We start from the raw sequence: 14,412 nt of genomic DNA, 5'->3' as shown, positions 1-14,412 counted from the left end.
GTGTGTGAGATTAAAGAACAGGAAACACACACACACACACACACACACACACACACACACACACATCACAAAGATCCTGACAGCCAGCAGCAGACTGAAATCTCTATCTACCAGAAAGGAGGAACATCAAGTCAAAAGAAGAAGAAGGTGAAACTTACTTTTCTCCAAAGAATTTCCTCCAGAAGTCGGCGGCGTCGGCTTTGGTGATCCTGAACGTGTCGCCCTGGAACTGTCCTCCGGGGAAGATGGCTTTGATTTCGGCCAGCATGTGGCTGAAGATCAGAGACAGCTTGGTCAGGTTCCTCCTGCAGAGACGAGGACGGTGCATCATTAGAGCCTGGCAGACATCGCGTGGAAGTTATTTGACCTTCAGGATTCACGACGTGTTCACATTTGGTATATTCGGCACTTGTACATGTAATCTGATACTCATTACTTCAAAGTATCAAGGTGATTTACCAAAACAAACCTAAAGAAACCGCAAACATCCGAAAAAATGTCTGTGAATAAATGATAAAACACGAGATTTGAGGGATTCCTATCTAACTGTACTTCATCACTCATAATGATGATATTTATGTGATCAACTCAAGAGCAAAGTCAAGTTTGTCACTTCTGCATCTTCACTCTGCCTGAATCGACGTGTCGCTTCTTGTTCTCAAAACATATTTAATTGTAATTACACCTCGTTAACCGTCCGCCACCAGCCATGAGACAGGTGTGAATGTGGACGTCGTGTTCAGGTTCATTTCTTCCATGCGTGCAATAACGATCCGGTCTGTGTGGGCGTGCACGAACCCTTTAATGTGAGACGAATAATAAAGCACCATGTCAATGATCGCACAAAATATTCAATAATACATGACGTAGAAGAATAATGTAACAGTGTCTCCTCCGAGCATCAACAGCGCCGACACAGGAAGACTGCAGTTCCTCTAACGTCCACCTGAGGCTGGCTCCAGAAGTGAGTCAGTCTCCATAAGTCCCCATGTCCAAATGTCCAACTTCACAGCAGAAATAAACATGTTTACAGCCTGGTACAAAAAACAGTTTTGGTCTCTGTAGCTAATTTCCCCGTTCATGAAAACTCCAGAGAATCCAGAGATCCAGCCAGATAAGCAACATTAAATCAATCATGAAATATTCATTTATTTCCTTATCAGGATCGCGGGAGGGCTGGAGCCAGCTAACCCGGAGAGAACAGGTGCTGCCTCATTAATCAAACATTTCACTTCATAATTTGGGATTTTTAATTTTAGTCCACCTCTCCGATGTAATTTGCATTTTAATTGCATTCAGCCAGAGAGAATAAAATAAATAATTAAAGAGTTGAAATTCTCTGAACAGAAGTCAGACTTTGATGAGGTCTTAAGCAGGAGAGTTGTGAGATTAGTGCTGAAATGGCGTCGGCATGGAGAGTGGACTCGAAGCTTACCGCACAGCAGACACACACACACACACACACACAGAAGTTAGAAATATTCCTAAATCCTGCAGGAAGGACGCTCGAGTCAGTTCAGCTCATTCTGTGTGAAGTGTTGGAGATCCTCGTCTCCCTCTCCTCCTCTGGGACGGGGATTTGCCTCCAGCTCCCGGTGAGATTAGACTGTAGGCTCGTAAACACTCCGGGACACACACACACACACACACACACACACACACACTATAGACGGGGTGACTTTGCCCGAAGGTGTGTGAGTGTGTGTGGGACAAACACACACTGTCTGTGAGGTGCTGATAACAAGCTTTGTGTGTGTGTGTGTGTGTGTGTGTGTGTGTGTGTGTGTGCGCACACTTCATCTAAACTTTAAATTCCTCTTCACACCTGCACAAAAAGCGTCTAACGCGATGTGAGCTGTGTCATTTTTCTTTTTCAAATATCAGTAAGCTTCCCCCGTCAGCCGCCAAAACAAACAGAAGATCAGCGCCGGAGCAGAACTTAAAGGTCCGGTGTGCGAGATCCAGGAGGATTTACTGGCAGACGTGGAATAAAATACGCATAACTCTGTTTTCATTAGTGTGTTATCACCTGAAAACAAGAATCATTGTGTTGTTGTTACCTCAGCATGAACCTTTTATATCTACAGAGGGAGTCGGTCCTCCGTCACCACAGCAGCCAAACCAAACACCGAGACGTCTTTTCACGCCACTGTAGTTTCTCCTACGTGCCTGGACGGGAGGGTGAGGTCAAGGACATATTCAGCTGGTTGCAATCTGCAGCTTCACAGCTAGATGTCACTGAATCCTGCACACTGGACCTTTAAGTATTATTTCTTTTCAGCAGGGAACCATGAAAAACAGAAAAGATGGGTCTTCTTCTTTAAAAAGGAACCAAAGGTCCAAATCTCAGTCATCCACATCTTTCCATTCCACTTCCAGAAGTGAGTCAGTCTCCATAAGTCCCCATGTTGAAACTTCACAGCAGAAATAAACATGTTTACAGCCCGGTACAAAAAACAGTTTTGGTCTCTGTAGCTAATTTCCCCGTTCATGACAACTGTACTGAGGGTGAATTTATATACAACTCACCTGTTCACATTATATTAAGGCTTCAAGTTATGCAGGATGACGCCTCAGCTCCACCCACACTCCACACCACAGTTGTCCGAGCAGAGCCACCACGTCCATGTTTTCTACATCTATGATCTGCTCATTGCATCACCGCCCCTCAGTTAAAATATGACATCAGGACGGAGGTCAAATAAATTAATTTAATTACTCTTTAAGCCTCTTTCACTAACTAAGCCGCTCCTCTCCATTCTGTCAACAAACAGCTTTCGGACTTCTTCTCCAGATGAACCAGCCTCTGGTTTCCACCGGGCTGCTGACTCATGCTGAACGTTCTGAGCTGCAGCATGGCACTGCCTCCACTTTCTGTTTTATACATCGAGTTGGTTGTTACAGAAGCGAGGCAGGCATGATTTATTTATGACTGCGATGTGTTATTCCACTGATAGCGGGATAAGAAGATCAATCTCGGTGCCGTTGGGGTCAAATTATTTATGATATAGCAGACGCTGTGTGCTTTCTGTCCTTGACCACGCGTGCACGAGATTCTGCACAGCTCACAGCGACGCCGCTCGATTGATGAGCGTGACTGCGAGGAGCACGACTCGCCAGACGTCCCTGTCGCACGAGACAGATTGAGATGTCAAATAATGTCAGAGCTCCCCACGCGGTGCACTCGCAGAGCGGTGACGGGAATTAAGCAAAGAGGCGAACAACAGCAGTTTAAAGAGGGATGAGTGAGAATCAGAGAATCACTCTTCTGTGCTTTGGTGGTAGTATAAACTCCACTCTGTGTGTGTGTGTGTGTGTGTGTGTGTGTGTGTGTGTGTGCGCGCGCTGACAAAGCCAAGCCCGTCTCAGTAATTTCATGCTCATGCTTTCATGCTCTCCAGTCACCATTAGGCCTCTAATCAACCGAGGACCAGCCAAAACCTCTCCATTGGGATGCAGAGGGAGGGAAAGGCTGCAGCAGATGCTTACATAATGGTTGTGATTTGAACTCAATTTCCAGCCTTGTTGTTGTGTTGGAGGAGGAGGAGGAGGAGGAGGAGGAGGAGGATCTGAAACACGCCCAAACAAACAGAAACATTGGATGCATTCGGAGCTGTGTGATGTTCGAGTCCTCACAGTTCGGTTTGGTGCCCTTGCCGTGCCCTGTGCCATCAGACCGGTTGTGTAATCTCCCTCGTTTGACAGGCGCCCTCAGGAACGCCGGCCCGTTCATTAGGGCTAATGTCCTGAGAGTGTGTGTGTGGATCTGAACTGTCACACACACACTGACAGTTGTTCCTTCTGATGGATCCAACACCAACATTTAAACATCTTCTTCTTGCAACAAAGTCACAAACCCGCCGGCTGGCCTGCACGGCGTCACGGCGTCGTTGTTGTGGTGACACCTGCAGTCGTGCAGCTTAACCGCCCACTATCTCCATTCCTACTGGTTTCCTGTCACCTGAACTGAAGTCACTGTCTTCTGCCAGACAAACTGTTTCTGTGTGACACTGTACATTTCCTCCTCAAACATCGGGCCGCTTCGTTAGCGGTGTAATTAACTCAGACAAACATGACTTGAATGAAACTTTCCTCACTGGTAATTCACGAGAATCTTTCCCAGCTAAGAGCCGTCGAACCTCGCGGTGATCCGAGATTATGATTTTATGATTATTGTGTTTGCACACCTGGCTGCTACTCAGGATAACAAAGTCTGACCCTCATCATCAGGCCCTTGTGTGTAAAATATCAATACTAAATCATAAAGTAAAACATCATAAATCTCATATTGGGGACAAAAAAATGTGAAAGAGGAGACCAGGACGAGGGATTCAAACTATACACATGCTTGAAATTCGAGCGTGGTCTGGGGTTGGAGATAGCGATGGTTATGAGACCTGCAGGTCAAAGGTCAAAGCTGGTGCTCCATGCCCAGGAGGGAGCAGCCTGTATTTCCATGTGTGTGTTTCCATGTGTGTGTTTGTGTGTGTTCGTGCAGCTGACAGCAGATACGGCGAGAGCAGAGTGGCCATGAGGGACCGTAATGGCTTCACAGAGACTATCAGACAGATGAGATGTCTATCGCGTCTCCTATATGCTGCTACCGCCGCTGCAGGTGGAGGTCAGCAGGGAGAACAAACAGCAGCGATGAGGGTGGAGATAAGACCACGAGCAGGAGAGGTGGTGGACTGAAAGCAGAAAGATGGAGGGTGGAATGGGTGGAGAAGGGGCACTCAGTCAGCAGAGCTGTTGATTGAATTGTTTCTTGTTATTAGCATTAATTATTCAGGCGAGCCGTTTGCAGAGCGCGTCCATTAAGACGGAGACGGAGGACGGAGGATGGAGGACGGGCAGGAAAACAGCGACCAGGAGCAATAAAGAGAAAGAAAGCTTGAAAAGTTGGGAACACACAAACCCAAACGAGTCTGTGTTCATGTCTCAGCCCAGCCGCCCTGACTCAGAGGCTCTGATTGTATAATGGATGGCTGAGGAGGAGGAAATAACAGATTCCTCCTCCCTCTCTCAGAAGGGAAACATACAGACGGTTGGACTTTAATGCTGGTAACAGCTGAGTCCATTAGCTCTGCTGCTGTCAGGTCTTTATGAAACGTCTTCAGCAGAAACAGAAGAAAACATGTGAGACTCTTTGGATCAGGAGGTGAAGCTGGACGTCGTGTCAGTGGGTCGATTGTTGATGTTCTGACGGGTTAACTTTAATGAATAATGAATACATGATCCATTTTCTAAATAGGTCACCGCGACGTCCGTAACATCTCATCTTTATCGCGGTCGTGGGGCGGCTGGAGCTGACCCGGGACCAGTCACCGGCCCACAGTTCACCTGCTCGTCTTTGGACTGCGGGAGGAAGCCGGAGAACTCCACCCGGCCCGGCTTCACCCAGAAATCACCCTCACCGATACATCAGCTGATTTCAGCTTGTTGCAGATATTTCTGTGAGCATTCGGGCTGATGAGGAAATGTCAAACCACGTCTGAGATCATTTAGAAACATTAGTTTGAACTTTAAAATATCTCATGTGTTATTTATACACTCTGATATTTCTCTGACTGGTTTTTTTGTCAGATGCTAAACTAAGCGATGATAAACTTTAATGAACTCTAAACTGACAGGAAACTATGTCACACTGTTTAAGTCATGTGCTCACTACCGGCGAGGACCGATGGATTATTACTGATGTCAGTGTTGGCTTCAAACATCCAGCATCAGTCCGACTGTATGACGACAAACGTTTGCACTGAGGGAGGACCAGGGATGGGAATTGATCCGATTTTTACGATTCCGATTCCATTATTGATTCTGCTTAACGATTCGATTCTTTGTCGATTCTCATTTAGGAAAAAAAGGAGAACAAACAGTTTGATCAGCATCAACTTTGTTTAGTCAGAAGTGTCACAACCTTACAAAACCAACAGCGAGGTCAAAGAGGCCCACAGCCTGGATAATAGTAACGATGTGTAACTGTGGCAAATACACAAGAACCAGAGTTACCTTCTGTAGTAACCGCAGAGGTGGTCATAGCCTGGCTGCTGCCGCTGCTGCCGGGTTCAGATTCAGCGTGTCAAAAACACGACATTCATTTCAAAATATTACATGTTGTGTGCGCAAATGTTTCTGCATGTTCGTTGTGTTATCTCCACTTTGCAATGATTGCAAGTCGCCCTGTCGACGTCTGTTTTGGTGAAATGCAGCCAAACTTTGGAGCGTTTGAACCGAGTGGGTGACATCGTTTACTACTGATTGCACTGCACTTAAGAAACTTGCGGAAGTTACGTGGCGTAATTCGTGCTTTCTGGAATCGATAAGAGAATCTTTAGAAAACGATTCCATGGGATTGAAACACACTTGTTGAGAACCGGTTCTCGATTCCCATCCCTAGGGAGGACGCTCGCTCGCCGCAGGAAGGTCACAGCTGGTCACATTCAGACGGTGGTATCAGACGATCCCCAAACATTTATCGGCGCTATCTGTCCATGTGTGGGCGTGAGGCGATGGAGGTCGTGTCTGTAATCATTTCTTATGTTCGATGTCATGAGCGAGCCTGTGAAGTATTTGGTTATGGAGGGAACACTCCTCCGAGTCCATTCCATGCCATGTGTGTCAGCAGGTTGAGACAAACCTTAGTCAGTCAGTGAGTAAGCCGAGCAACGACCCCTTACCACACTGACACACACACACACACACACACACACCTCCCCCGTGCTCTGAGTTTCTTTGGGTCCAGACTGAAGCTCTGGCTTCCTCCTCTGGTGCTCCACTTCCTCCCCAGATGGTTCTACTTTCTGGAAGCTTACTCATCTCAGCCGGGGCTCGTTGCCTTTTTTACGCTTTCCATGGGAGCGCGTGACATCATCACTTCAAAGTTCGGGCCTGGCTCGTGGTGACGTACCCGATGTGAGGGCGTGCGGTACCAAAAGTTAATTTCACATGAAAGTTGAGACGCGTTTCTTCGTCGGCATCAAAGAGGAAACACGATGAAATGAAAGAGGAGCCGGAGAAACAGAGAGAGACTCTTCATTCACACACTAAAGAACAGATGTCAGCGATGCTGCAAAGTGAGATGTGTGTGTGTGTGTGTGTGTGTGTGTGTGTGTGTGTGTGTGTGTGTGTGTGTGTGTGTGTGTGTGAAATGTGGTGAGATTATTCAACCAGGAAACACTTCCTGTGCTTTCAGCTCAGCTATTCAACCACATCACTTCCATCCATCCATGAAAACACACGACAAAAACAAAAAAAGTCTTTAAATTAAACTCACTGCATGTCGAACAAGTTCATGTTTTATTGTGAAAAGCGCTCCCGTCTTCCTGTGTGTGTCACATATCTGTCTGAAATGACTTACTCAAACTAAATCATATCTTCACATGGGCTGTATGTGTAATGCTGGTTTCAAAGGAAAGCTAAGAGTGTGAGATTACTACAGACCTGAAGATGTGTGTCACTGTGTCAGAGCAAATCCACCTGGAGCCCTGACAAATGTTTTATTTATTATTTCTTTGCATAATCTTCGTTACAGCAGAGTCTCTGTTTTCATGTGACGTCGTGTTTGTGTGGTGAAGTTAAAAAGCTAAAAAACAGACATGCATCGTGTTTTGTTACACGCCAATATAAATCGCCCAGGGTCTGAACTGTGTTTCGTTTCGTTTCGTTTGGGAGACGATGCTTCGTAGAGTTTCTCCTCGTCATGTCGGTACGCTGCACTGTGAGGCGGCTCTCAGGCTTCAAACACGCTGCTGTTCAGGTCCTCGCAGCAGAAAGTTAGAAATCAAACAGCATGTTCCTCCAACATGTCTGTGCACCATGAGTCAGGGGTTATTCACAATCAGACAGGGGCAGGCCGAGTGCACGGAGGAGGAGGAAGGGGGGAGGGAGGACTGTCTTTTATCTGCAACACTTCCTGGCAAAAAGAAGAAGTGCACTTTTAATCCAGCTGATTTAGAGACAATCACTTTAGGAAGCTGCTAAAGCCACGCTCGTCAGGCCCGGCTATAAAAAGCTTCGCTGTGCAAATCACTCCTGATGTGCCGTGTGGCGGCGAATCATGGAAGGACGTGAGAGAGAGCAAAAAATGTTCACGTGCTATGGACGAGTGTTAGAAATAAACAGAAATATCACATCACCTCCAGAACTGAAGTAAATCATAGAAATCTACCTTAAAGCCACCGGTCGACCTGCACTGTGAACAGCTGAAATCATGTAATTACTGGACTTGAAGCTATTTGATTGACTGTGGAGGCGTTTTCAAGAGATCGCCCTTGAACAAAAACAGATAAGTGACCCATCCTTCAGAGAAGACGGAGGCAGAGACCTCGTTTAAAGAACAACTTGATTTTTCTTTTTTTGCCCGTCGTACTCTGAATTGATCGCGGGCAGGCGCTGAGTTATGAAAGCCACCGCGTTCACGTTTGTCAATGTCACTTTATGCTGCGGTTGCAGGACGCTCTCCTGCGAAGAGTTTCCATCCGCGAGAAGATTAATCTGACTGTTAACACGCGTGACAGAGCGAACACGGCAAACCGAGGAGAGCCGATCCCTCTTCAGGGACTTCAGTCAGAGCCGAGGTCTCGCAGTGACAAAGGTTTGTTCTAGAAAAGACTTCATTAAAAGAAACCAATTTGACTAATTAAATGAAAAAGCCTGCAGACGCACACGAGGGGCTCGAGAGCTTTGTGATTCAAAAGAAGCTACAAAAGGAAAAAATACAGCCGCCGGGTCAAACATAATTAACTCAGAGAGACAAGAAGGTTTCAAGTAAGAACAGAAAGTTCCTTTAAAACTCGGAAACATTGCACAGCTGTTTGTAATTTTTTCCCCATTCTTTAATTTCCTAATTAATATTCCTATCACATCCTCAGCGGGATCAGATGGTCAGATGTGGAGAGTGCAACAATGAAACAGGCCTCAGGGTGGAGGGTGGAGGGTGGAGGGTGGGTGATGCATGAGCATCAGATGGCTTAAAACAGGGTGCAGCCCTGGAGAAAGGTTAGGGCCCCCCCTCCGCCTCACAGCGATCTCAGCAGTTAATCAAGCGTACGAAGCAGACAGGCTGCCACAAAGACACAGCAGGACACACATGGGTACCTCACCGTCCCCAGAGACACATACCACACCAGATGTGAGATCACTTCAAGAGAGTTTGTTCCTTTCATGCGTCTTTGTCGGAGGATATCGAAAACATTATTTATGCACTCGATGATAAAACACATCGAGGAGTTTCTTCACAACGAGACTTTCCTCTGATGAAGTTTACTGTGACACAGAAGCAGCAGCGTGAATTAAAAGTGGAAATGATTTGCTGGATGGATGCGAACACGCAGCCCGTCCCTGAAGCTGTTTCTCTTTCAGTCTGTGGGAGTGCGCTCGTGTTTTTTGTTCAAGGTTTATTTTAAAAATTGTGTTTTCATGTGGGCTCCGGTTGCCTGGAGATTAGACTGAAAGGTAACGGCGCAGAGAGAAAAATGGACTTCATTGTGATTAAAGTCATTGTTGCGCTGCCAGTATTACATGATCGTACTGAGGGGGTGAAGCAGCATTCTTCATTTCTGCTTTTTTTTTCAGCTTTGACTGCATAATTTTGTTTTGTGGTCGGGTTTACTGCAGCTATGACACATGAATTATCCTGTGGTCTGACTCTGACTCTGACAGTCACCATCATGTGGAATTAAACGAGAAGAATGCTGCTCTGACGGCAGATTGTAAAATACATTTAAATGACTTCAAAACTTGAGGACATGAACAAGTCTTTGCAAGCGAGACCTCAGCGTGAAGGACGGCCTTTCCTGTCCACCCGGACCCCCTGCCGGCTCCAAAATTAGCCTCACCACAGCCTCAAATAGGAGAAGTAACACCGTCTGAAAGTGTGTCAGAGCAGTGGGGGAGCTGCTCATGATGTTTTGTGGCGTCCGGCAACACCTGCCCACAATGTAACAGCTCACGCTAACGCAATAAAAGCAAATGCAATAAAGTCAATAATGAAATCAAACCCTGGAACGCTCGTACAATATTGTTTTTGTTTTTTTGCCAGTAATGCAATAACGTGTTCGTGCATTGCAACATCGGCTGGATACTCGTCTGTTTATTAATAAGAAACGAGGAGTCACGTCGATGCGGCGTGAACTTGTTACGCTTTAAACGACTTCAGCTGCTCAGCACAAAGAATTCCCATCATCCATCAGGACGGCCGACACATCCGGCGTGACTCTTAAACATCTCATGCATTATGAAAGCTTCTGCAGGGGGAAGTGACATGTACGCCTGCCTGTAAAACCTGCCTGTTTAAACCTGCCTAAAATGTGAGCGGAGGAGGAGGAGGAGGAGGAGGAGGAGGAGGAGAGCTGGAGAAACTAAAGAAGAAACTAAACTGCAATTAACTCTGAGCTTTTCAGACGTTTCCTCTTTTACTGGAAGGACGGCAGCGATGTGCAGGCGCGACACAAGAAAGAAGTCAACTTTTGAGAATTAAGAGACGAGTTCACACACATCAAACCGTTTGCTGAGCGTCTATTTCAGAGCTCGACCAGAGAGGAAATATATGAACAGGATGTAAAGTGCGTGGGGATTTTCCCTCTGCTCGGCACATGGCGATCACAGAGAGCTCCTGAGAGTCAGTGGACTCTTTTCACACCGTCTGTCTTCTCTTTAAAAACGGTTTATTCGTTACAAAATTCAGCTTCTTGCTCCATCTCCTTTTTTTTGACGCAGCATCACAGAAATATGTATCACAGCGGCTCAGAGCGAGGCCGCCTCTCTGTGTTTCACTATCATTCAGTCCAGCTTTATTACTCAGTAGCTCTCATTCATCCTGCCTCATCCTCCCTGCATCGCCTGTTCCAGTCGATACTAAGTGACCGTAATGTGTTTAGGAGGAAACTGTGTGAGGCCAAAGCAAATCTGGTCGTGACAATTCAAAATAAATGCTGGGAAAAAGAAAAAGCCGTCCGTAGTTCGGTTGGACTTGATGATGGCAAACTTCCAGCCAGCGCTGTCAGCAGCTCTACAGCTCTGTGGCATTTGTGCATGAATGCATTTTCTAATGTAATGCACTGTGAGATAAAGTGAGAGCAGCAGCATCGGCTGCTTTACACAGATAACCAGAGAACGACTGCTACATTTTTATTTTCTGCTGAATACGCTGCTGCTTCTTCTTCTTCTTCTTCTTCTGCCCCCTCCAACTCTTCTATCTTTTCACTTCTCCATCTTCACCTCCCACTCGCTCTGAAATCTGAGTCAGTCAGGCTCACGTCGAGCGCGCCGCCATCACAGAGGCTTGATTTGAAGTAAAGATGACACGCCGGGCGCTTACAGGCCACAAACACAAATCTGCGTTTGATATGTCACAGCTTGTAAATTTGGACCGTGGAGTGGATGGAAGAGTGTGTGTGTGTGTGTGTGTGTGTGTGTGTGTGTGTGTGTGTGTGTGTGTGTGTGTCCTCCCTGTAACCCCAGGGAAATGGGAACACCTCTCACTTAGGATTACCATCATCATCCTCAGCATCACTGTCAGCTGACGTGTATCATATCATGAATGACATGCAGTCGTGTCTGAAATAACAAATATCAGACGTTTCTGACATCACGCTGGCTCATGCATGAAAGCTTCTTTAACCGGGTAACAGCAGCTGAGAGCCGGCACACACGGCCACATAAAGAAAGTTCCAGACACACAACAACCACAAGAAAACTCACGAGGCACACGCTGACGAGATGAAACAGAGACCGAGCTAAGTGATGCTGTGGAAGCTGAGACGTGGCTTCCTTCAGTTCTGATGAAATCAAACATTCACACACACGTTTTTCAGATTGAAATTTCAATACATCAATACTTCGTCTTGCCTCTGGTTGTCGGCGAATAAGTAAATGAGACGTGACATCCTGTCGCGGAAGCCGAATGGCAGAAACTGTCTAGTTGTACCCTCGCCTCTCGCAAAGCGAGGTCACTCTAAACTCTTCTCTGTGGTCGTCCCCAAATGGTGGAATGACCAACGGCTACTAGAACAGCAACATCCCTTTCTACCTTTAAAAAACTTGTAAAAATCTTTCTGTTTCCAGAATGCTTCCCTGCCTAACAGAACTAACAAAAACTAACAACTACTCTGTGTCCTTTACACCTTTCTCAGCTTATGTCCTCCTCTGTAAGTCGCTTTGGATAAAAGCGTCTGCTAAATGTAATGTAATGTAATAATAATGTAAAAAACCTGAACGCAGCCTTCAGACCATCAACAGAACCATGAGACATTAAAGTTCTGTCTGCGTGTCTTGACTTCCATTCCAGGAAAGCGTCGCAGCATCACCTGAACTTTTTTCCAGGTCAGAAAAGTTCCTCCTACCTGTCCTGTGACTGCTCCTCGTACATCCTCTCCTTCCCCTCTTTGAAGAGCCGGATGGCCCGTTTGGACTTCTTCATCAGGCTGTCGATGTAGATTTTAAAGTACTCGTTCTCGCTGAGCTGTGTGAGTCTCTGGTTCTCCTCGTATTTGCCCAGTATAAGCCGCAGGTGCTGGTAGGCGTCCGGTAAGATATCCAGGATGTAGGGCGGACTGTTCTTCAGCTGGAGTCTGGGATTTTGGCAGAGGCGGACCTGGGGAAGAGGAAATCGATTAGTGAGCGCTGTGTGGATCAGATATCATCAGCTGATTTCTGATATGAACGAGGTTTAATGAATCCGTCTGCTGCTGTGTCACTAATGAGTTATCTGTGTAACATCAGAGGGGATCAAACCAACTCCTGATTTAATTGAACACACGTGCAGCTCGTTAGCTTTCTCTCCACCTCCTCCATGTGCAGCTACAGGAACATGACCCGCTCTGCTCCATCTGGCTGACAGCACTTACAACTTTATCCATCAGCTTCCAGGTCTTCTCCACAGTCCGCCGGTCGGCTGCCGCCTGTTTCGGTGGCCCCACTGCATCCCGGATGTCATCGATGAGGCCTAAGATCCGACCCTTGCTTCGGTTTGGTCCACGTCCGCCAGGGTTTCGGCCACTGAGAGCAGTTGCCATTTCCTAAACAAGGACACACACAAAGAAGCGTGATGCTGAGACGTTCACACACCTCCAGGGTCTCTTTGTGTTTGACTGGCAGGAGGTCTCACTGTCCTCTGATGGTGTCCACACTGTCTTTAACTCACATGACCGATCATGAGGAGACGACTAATGAAGCTCTGTGCATGTCATGATTTAATGCATGCTGTCACTGACTTCCCTGAGGACTCATCACCGTGCAAACTGTAATCAGATTACACCAAAACAAAAAGAGCTGGCTGTGATCTGCTCTCACTTGTTTACAGGCTGATGCGCTCTAGTAGAGTTTAAAGTACCATCCGACAACCATCATACAACCATCACACAACCATCCGACAACCATCCTATAATGTTTCCTGTGGGTTGATTTTTATTTTCAGCCCGGAACAACAGATCCATCCACTGAGGCTGATCTTATTTATTTATTTATTTATTTATTTATTTATTTTCTTGACTCACATGAATCGATTAAAACACACACACACACACACACACACACACACACACACACACACACAAAGTCTTAACTTACCAAACCACAGGGGAATGTGCGCTGGGATCCCCGCTGAACTCCGCACACATCCAGCACACACGAACCGAGGAGTGTCGGAGTGAGAAAAGTGTGAAGGGAATAAAAAGTGTTCGCTCCTACAGACGCAGAGAAGGCTCCATGTCTTCACGGTGCGCCCGTTAAAAGCTGCTCTCCGGTCTGCGTGTCGGAGTTGGACATACGCGGAGCTGGGAGGTCTGTAACGTTTGTTTTGTACGGAGACATCAGAGTAAAGTCAGCTGATGGAGAAAACACCGCATCCAGCTGCGCGTTTCAAAATAAAAGCTCTGCTAACGAGCAAATCAATTAACTTTAATTCTGCTTTTCGCGCTCGTGCTTTTATTGCCTTTTTATCACTCAGGTAAAAGTTAAATTTAATAAATGTGATCCAATCTCCTCTGTATGTGCGCGTTCCTCCCAGGCATGCTGCCTCATCTTGCCTTTATTTTGAAGGCCTGCAGGTAGCTTCCTGTGCTGCCTGCCTCCCTGCTGTGTGGCTTGATGCAGCTGTTCCAGCGGTGGGAGGGTCAACGGGAGTATGAAGCAACATTTTCCAGGAACCGACCAACGCAATGACAGACGCGTTCACGCAGCCATTGGTGCGCAGAGAGGATGTGACTGCTGTCAACATGATGGAGCCAGGCACGGACACCACATCCGGTCTGCTGAGACAATAAAAGACTTCATGTGAGGAGTTTGACCAGCTGACTTATGATTTATGATTTCAAAATAAATGTTTTTAATTTGTTTCTTCTTGTTTTATAAGATGACATTTAAATTATTAACTTATTTATTTATATCGTGTCAAGATAGATAGATAGATATAAT

General features: G+C 46.4%; 1 protein-coding gene across 1 annotated transcript in view; it reads right to left on the bottom strand.

The window, feature by feature from the left end:
* Positions 1-13,829, bottom strand: part of cblb (Cbl proto-oncogene B, E3 ubiquitin protein ligase) — a 43,535-nt gene extending 29,706 nt beyond the window's left edge. Inside the window, exons 1-4 of the mRNA XM_019258838.2 lie at positions 13,567-13,829; positions 12,846-13,016; positions 12,342-12,592; positions 159-305 (exon numbers count right to left, since the gene is read on the bottom strand). Coding sequence (XP_019114383.1) covers positions 159-305; positions 12,342-12,592; positions 12,846-13,013 — 566 coding nt within the window. The 5' untranslated portion in view covers positions 13,014-13,016; positions 13,567-13,829. The remainder of the gene's footprint in view (positions 1-158; positions 306-12,341; positions 12,593-12,845; positions 13,017-13,566) is intronic.
* Between the last annotated feature and the right edge of the window lie 583 nt (positions 13,830-14,412).

Source organism: Larimichthys crocea, chromosome XXII, assembly GCF_000972845.2.
Source record: "Larimichthys crocea isolate SSNF chromosome XXII, L_crocea_2.0, whole genome shotgun sequence".
Lineage (NCBI taxonomy): Eukaryota > Metazoa > Chordata > Actinopteri > Sciaenidae > Larimichthys > Larimichthys crocea.
This window is presented reverse-complemented; position numbering and strand designations above follow the sequence as displayed.